The sequence below is a fragment of the Octodon degus genome, unplaced genomic scaffold (genome assembly GCF_000260255.1).
Source record: "Octodon degus isolate 3935 unplaced genomic scaffold, OctDeg1.0 scaffold00113, whole genome shotgun sequence".
Taxonomy (NCBI): domain Eukaryota; kingdom Metazoa; phylum Chordata; class Mammalia; order Rodentia; family Octodontidae; genus Octodon; species Octodon degus.
In genome coordinates this window covers 8,030,529-8,037,378 of record NW_004524689.1, presented here as the reverse complement: position 1 = coordinate 8,037,378, position 6,850 = coordinate 8,030,529, and the positions used below count along the sequence as shown (strand labels likewise).

General features: G+C 58.4%; 1 protein-coding gene across 2 annotated transcripts in view; it reads left to right on the top strand.

Moving 5' to 3' along the window:
* Positions 1-5,498, top strand: part of Mthfr (methylenetetrahydrofolate reductase) — an 11,433-nt gene extending 5,935 nt beyond the window's left edge. Inside the window, exons 3-10 of one of the 2 annotated variants that reach the window (XM_023699477.1) lie at positions 412-605; positions 1,449-1,699; positions 1,835-1,969; positions 2,120-2,300; positions 2,455-2,637; positions 3,184-3,285; positions 4,186-4,305; positions 4,731-5,498. In XM_023699477.1, coding sequence (XP_023555245.1) covers positions 412-605; positions 1,449-1,699; positions 1,835-1,969; positions 2,120-2,300; positions 2,455-2,637; positions 3,184-3,285; positions 4,186-4,305; positions 4,731-4,949 — 1,385 coding nt within the window. In that variant the 3' untranslated portion in view covers positions 4,950-5,498. Of the gene's footprint in view, positions 1-411; positions 606-1,448; positions 1,700-1,834; positions 1,970-2,119; positions 2,301-2,454; positions 2,638-3,183; positions 3,286-4,185; positions 4,375-4,483 lie in introns of both variants that reach the window. The other variant, XM_023699476.1, reaches the window with a different exon arrangement.
* The last annotated feature ends 1,352 nt before the right edge of the window (positions 5,499-6,850 follow it).

The following is a 6,850-nucleotide window of genomic DNA, read 5'->3' as shown; positions in this document are numbered from 1 at the left end:
TGAAATCTTAAAAAAAAAGATAATGAATGTATAAAAAAAAATAAAAAATAGTACTTTGATCCAGTGCTTCAGGCCACACCCCGTGCCCCCAAAGCTGCCTGACCAGTGCCAAATGAAGTAGTTCCTTTGTTCCATGGCCACCAAGTACAGGCCTGATTTGACTGGCCGGTTGAACCAGGACAGTGTGGGACATTTAGCGCAATCCATCCCACTCCACTCCTGGCTTCAGGCCATCTCCCACGAGGGTCATTTGCAGTCGGGGCACATCCACCACCCAGCTGTCCCAGCTGTCCGTGTTGCCTGCTGTGCTGTGCTGTTGGAAGGTATGAGACCTGGCTCAGAGTGTGCTGGGGTCTTTATCGGTCACCTTAGGGTGGCATAGCCTCTCCCTAACGTCTGCCATGCTGGCAGGTTACCCCAAGGGCCACCCCGAGGCAGGGAGCTTTGAGGAGGATCTGAAGCACCTGAAGGAAAAGGTGTCTGCCGGAGCAGACTTCATCATTACGCAGCTCTTCTTTGAGGCTGACACTTTCTTCCGCTTTGTGAAGGCCTGCAGCGAGATGGGCATCACCTGCCCCATCCTCCCTGGGATCTTCCCTATCCAGGTGAGGCTCCCTAGTTGCCCTGCTCCCCGTCTCAGCAAGGCCAGGCCCTGGGGGAGGCGCCAAGTTCACTGAAGTCCTTCCGTGAGACGTGGGGGCCTGGCACAGCATGGTGCTGCTCTGCTGTACCTCACTGTGGTCCTCTGCTGACCCCTCAAAAAACAGCACTGTCTATGAAGGGTGTATACTTTGGCCAGCTGACAAGTGTCACCACAAGGGATTGTGACTGTATTTTTGTTGTTGTTGTTGTTTTAAGAAAGGGTCCACAGGGTGTTCAGGATCTCACTACTAGATCGGACTTGTAGTTATCTGCCTGTTTACAGCCTCCCAAGAACTGGGATTACAGGCAGTCAGGCCACCACACCCAGCCTCAATTGCCATTTCAGCATGCCCCAGGGCAGGGCTGTCACATGTGACTGTATATTAATTTTGGTTAAACTACTGTTTCTCAAACTTGACCGTCATCAGAACCCTCTTTAATAAGCTTTTATGAAAGCTGGGGCTTCAGGCTCCCCACCTCTAGGGATTCTGGGTGGGCCTGCAGGTCTGCATTTTGCTTCTCAAGTTTGGTGGATGATTCTGATGGTCAGCAAAGCTTGGGAACAGTGGGTTAGGTGACCACCGTGTTATCAATAAATACAGGTCAGGGTAAAGGGCTGGCTCAGGTGGTGGCAGTTACTGCAAAAAGCAAACAGGACCAGCCCAGTGTGGCCCTGCATGCAGCCTGGCTTTCCTGAGTTCCTTCAGTGACGCTGCAGTGGCCAGGAATCCGGTGGGCATGAGAATGGCCAAGTCAGGGTGGGAGGTGGCTGGGAGTTAGCCCAGTGCTTCCCATGTCCTGGGCAGAGCTACTCCTCCCTCCGGCAACTGGTGAAGCTGTCCAAGCTGGAGGTGCCACAGGAGATCAAGGATGTGATAGAGCCAATCAAAGACAATGATGCTGCCATCTGCAACTATGGCATTGAGCTGGCCGTGAGCTTGTGTCAGGAGCTTCTGGCCAGCAGCTTGGTGCCCGGCCTGCACTTCTACACCCTCAACCGCAAGATGGCCACCACTACGGTGCTGAAGCGCCTGGGCATGTGGACTGAGGACCCCAGGTGAGGGGAGGGGATGGCGCACACGTGTGGGGCTGGGGGGTGCCCCCCTATGGCAGCTGCAGCTGTCAAGTGAGGCTGAGTGGCACCTCCTCCTCCCTGCCAATTCCTGGTCCTCTCTGTCTCCACTGTCACCAGGCGTCCCCTCCCCTGGGCCATCAGCGCGCACCCCAAGCGCCGAGAGGAAGATGTGCGCCCCATCTTCTGGGCCTCCAGACCAAAGAGCTATATCTACCGCACCCAGGACTGGAACGAGTTTCCCAATGGCCGCTGGTGAGGGCCACAGCCCCTCAAGGCCGGCAGACCCCGGAGGAGGTGGGCAGGATGGATGGGGCAGTGTCCTGGGCACCACGGGGTGGTAGCTGCCCCAGCAGGAGCCCAGGGAGTGGGCTGTATCCTGACCGGTGTGCACCCCCTGGCCAGGGGCAATTCCTCCTCCCCCGCCTTCGGGGAGCTGAAGAACTACTACCTCTTCTACCTGAAGAGCAAGTGCCCCCAGCAGGAGCTGCTGAAGATGTGGGGCGAGGAGCTCAGCAGTGAGGAAAGCGTCTTTGAAGTCTTTGCACACTACCTCTCGGGAGAGCCAAACCAGCATGGCCACAAGGTGAGCAGTATGGGGCGGGACCTCTGGTCACCCCTGCCTGGCCCCAGCTGCGGCCCATCAGCAAGGGGACATGAGTGAACTGGGAAGTCCCCTGGGAGGGAGGGAGGGAGGGAGGGAGCTGCCCTGGCCCAGCTCCTGCCCCTGCTTCTGCCAGGTGACCTGCCTGCCCTGGAACGACGAGCCACTGGCAGCCGAGACCAGCCTGATGAAGGAGCAGCTGCTGCGTGTGAACCGGCTGGGCATCCTTACCATCAACTCCCAGCCCAACGTCAACGGAAAGCCGTCCTCTGACCCCATTGTGGGCTGGGGCCCCAGCGGGGGCTATGTCTTCCAGAAGGTTGGGAGGGTGCAGGGGCTTCCTGGGACTAGGGCACAGCGCAGACTCTGCTTTTTCTGCCAGGGTTCTTTTCAGTGACTGGAGCACAGGAGTGCAGGCTATAGAGTGGACAGACCCCCAGGCAGGAAGGTCAATGGACCTCAGTTTTGTCTTCTGTAAAATGGGCTATATTTCGTGTTAGGGGACAAAACTTCCAGGAAGCAGCCTCTGAGTGGGACCAAGACTGCACTGCTGGGGTGACATTTTCTCCCATGGCTGTTGGAGTTGACATGTAGAGCTCAAGCCTGACTCAGAAGCCCTGGGTTAATATCCACTCTGCTGTCCACTGTTAGGGTAGTGCACTGACTCAGCATCCCCAAAGCCAGTTTCTTTGTTTGGGAACACTGTACCATCGACCCAGGGTGCTGTATGCCTGCACGGTCCCTCCCTGGACAGGCACAGGCAGGAGGGTGGGTGCCCGGGAGGGCTGCAGCACAAGCGCACTCAGGCACAGGGAAGGGACATCTCAGGGGCTGGGGCTGACGCCTTGGCTGCCTGTGCCCTCAGGCCTACCTGGAGTTCTTCACCTCCCGAGAGACAGCGGAGGCACTCCTGCAGGTGCTGAAGAAGTACGAGCTACGGGTCAACTACCACATTGTGGATGTGAAGGTAGGCAGCGTCTAGCTCCCGGCTCCATGCACTGAGCAGGGCACCACGTTGACTCCGAGGCCTCTCCCAGCCCAGGCATTTGTGCAAGAGACACAGGCCTCTAGCCCCAGAGAGCTCCCAGCATAGCGAGGGGACAAAAAGAGATGATCACCTCTCAGCACAAGTGGAGAGTGAAATGAGGCTCCGCATTGGATGCCGCAGGTTCCAGAGGAAGGACATTGGACCGCACTGGGAGCCTGAGGCAGGAGGACCACACAGTCAATCCCAGCTGGGCAGCTTGGTGCGACCCTGTCTCAAAATTTAAGAGCCAAGCATGATGGCACAGCTGTAATCCGAACACTTGGGAGGTAGAGGCAGGAGGAGCTCCAAAAGTTGGAGGCCAGCCTGAAATACATAGTGAGACCCTGTCTCAAAATAACCCAAAAATTAGTTAATTGATAAAAAGGAACATAGGGATGTAGCTCAGTGTGAAGGCCTCAGCGCCAAACAACCTGGAAGGGCAGAAAGCTTCTGGAAGGTGTCCCATGTGGCCTGAATCTTAGCGACAAGAGGAGTTGGCAAGTGGGGGGAGGTATTTAGCAGGGCCCAGGGGCTCTGTTGTCCTGCTTGGAGCTTGGGGGTATCCTAAAGGTAAGAGGTGCCCCCCCCAGCAATAGCATGACTTAGCTGTATTTTGTCTGGGGCAGAGGGCAGCAGGCAGCTGTGTGGGTAACAGGGCTAGATGGGGGGCACAGGGAGGACAGGTGGGAGCTGGCCAGTGCTGTCCCCAAGTAGGAGGCTGTTCAGGTGACCATCCTTGGTCCTTGCAGAGAGCCACACCACTCAAGTGCAGACCCTAGAGGGGCAGTGAAAGGGCTGCCGCCGGCTTTGCCTCATGTCCATCCTCTGCCACCCTTCCAGGGTGAGAACATCACCAACGCCCCTGAGCTGCAGCCCAATGCTGTCACGTGGGGCATCTTCCCGGGGCGAGAGATCATACAGCCCACAGTGGTGGATCCCGTCAGCTTCATGTTCTGGAAGGTAAAGGGTGGAAGGAGCCTCCCCCACCCCCTTGAAAACCTTGAAGAGACAGCACTGCCCAGTCCCAAGGTTCTTTTTTTTTTTTTTTTTGGTGGAACTGGGGATTGAACTCAGGTCCTTGTGCTTGCCAGGGAAGCGCTTATTCCACTGAGCCGTCTCCCCGGCCCCTAGTCCCAAGGTTCTAACTAAAGGCCACAATCTCAGGGCCAGCAGAGTCAGCCTTCAAGGCCATACATGCTCACTAGTATTTCTGAGGTCAGTGGGAATGGCACAAGCCTTGGGCCTTGCTCTGCTCCTCTACCTGTCCACTAAGGCAGCAGCAGAAGCCCCGGGCGTGAGGAGCTGGCTCGGAGGCATCCTGTTGACCTTGCGTGTGTGTGTGTGTGTGCGCACGCGCGCGCGCACGTGCGCCCACACCTGTGTAGGATGAGGCCTTCGCCCTGTGGATCGAGCAGTGGGGCAAGCTGTACGATGAGGAGTCGCCATCCCGCATGATCATCCAGTACATCCACGACAACTACTTCCTGGTCAACCTGGTGGACAACGAGTTCCCAAAGGACAACTGCTTGTGGCAGGTGGTAGAAGATGCATTCGAGCTGCTCAATAGGCCTGCTGCGCTCTCGTGGGAGACGGAGGCACCGTGACCTGCACCTGCCCCTCCCTGTCCTGGGTCTCCCATGCACCCCCAAGCCTGGCCCTCACCGCCTACATAAGGATGGCAGGACGGGAGTCAGCCCTTCATGGGAGCCTGGTGTTCCCTGCACCATCAGGATGTTGTGCTCTGTCAGTGAGGGATACCTCCGTGCTGAAAGGGGCCACATCACTCTCCTGGGAAGGAAAGGACATTGGTTTTGCAGCTGAGCCCCTGGAGCTAGCCTGGGACATCCAGAGAACTTGTACTTGGGGCCCCTGCAGGATAGAATAAGTGTGGGCAGCAGGCTCTTGTGAGATGAAAGAATGAAGGTTCTGGGAGGAGGCAGCCAGAGCCCCAGGACCTGGGACTGAAGGAGCAGACCGCTGACTCCTGCTCAGCTGGCCTGTCGGGCCGGCTCCTAGCATGCCAGGACATCTTGGCCCCTTCTACCTGCGGCCTTGGCCGGGTGCATCCCCTTCTGCAGTGCTGTTCTTCGCAACAGCAGTCTGTGTTCTGCTGGTGGAAGACATCAAGGGCCCCTCGAGCTTGCTGGGGCCCTGAGGTTCAACTGATGGAGACGCCAGCTCTGCCCAGCACAGTGTTCAGCCCCTCTTGCTGGCTTAGTTTTAGCTGCTGGTTAAGGCCTGTGACTGTCACATGCATGTGACCTGCTGCTGTCCTGGACGCCAGCCTGCTGGCTTGGCTGGCCCAGCAGAAAGGAGAGCTACACGCAGCGAGCCCCTCTGCCCTCCCCTGCGTGCCCAGCTGGCTGAAGTGGAGGGTGGCTTCAGAAGGTTGTGCAAGAGAAGCAGCTAGGACCACAGAGGCCTTTATTGTACGTGAGCTCCTGGCAGTGTCGCTGTATTCCATGCATGTGGGCCATATTCCAGCTTGCTGGTCCATGGGGACAGTTGTAGCTGCAGCTGGGCCCTGGCCCTGGCCCTGCCCCACATCCTCCACAGCCCAGGGGTCAGGCAGTGGCCAGCCTGTTCCTGGAGACTGCTACCTCTCCTTGGGCTCCTGGCTGCCACATGCTGATGCCACCTCTCAAAGGCCTGGAATTAGGGAAGGCTAGGAGAGGCCACTTGTCTCCAGAGTCCTGCAGGGCCTGTCTCTCAGCCCCTGTGGGAGCCCCTCCCCCTGCCCTGGCAGCCGGGCCAGACACACAGGCTCAGAATAGCTCTGCCTTGTGACCTAGACAGCCCCACACCAAGAGGAGCAGGCGCTGCTGGATGCTTGGGACCTATCCCCCAGCAGCTACTGTGCTACAGGTCAAGCCTTGAACCCACTGATGGTGACGCTGGGCTGAGCCCGTGGCCACCAGTGAAAGCCCGGACACCACCATTCAGGCTGCACATTTACCTCCCCAGAAAACAAAGTGGTGGCACGGAAGACCCCCCCCCCCCCGCGCGCTGTGCAGCGTCCAGAGGCACCCATGGCTTGAAGGCCAGCTGGTGAGGTGTCCTGAACACACTACCGCACCCGGGAAATGACCCAGATGTTTTCTCGCTCCTGTAGCTGCCTGGCCACTCGCAGCTGCAGGACCCGCCACCACTACGCCCTCCAGGCTTGTCCTAGTGCCACTGCCTGAGCTGAGGGTGGAGGTAACCAGAGGAGCCCCCTCAGTGTGCTCCCAATCTCTCCAGCCCTCTGCCTATCTTGCAGTTGTGTGACGCCAAGGTGGCCAAGGTGGGATGGGTGGGCAGGGGAGGGTGGAATCCAAGGAGCCATGGGTGAAAGATGCTATTGTAGGGTCAGGAGGAGGGTGGGAGATGCAGCCAGGACATGGGAGGCCACCAGGCCCACTCAGCAGGCTCCAGGACAGCTGCTGGGCTCCTGGAGCATCTGCCCAGCACTGCCATGTCGCCCTCGGGGGCCTGGCTGCTGGGAGGCCTGGAACCTGCGGAGCAG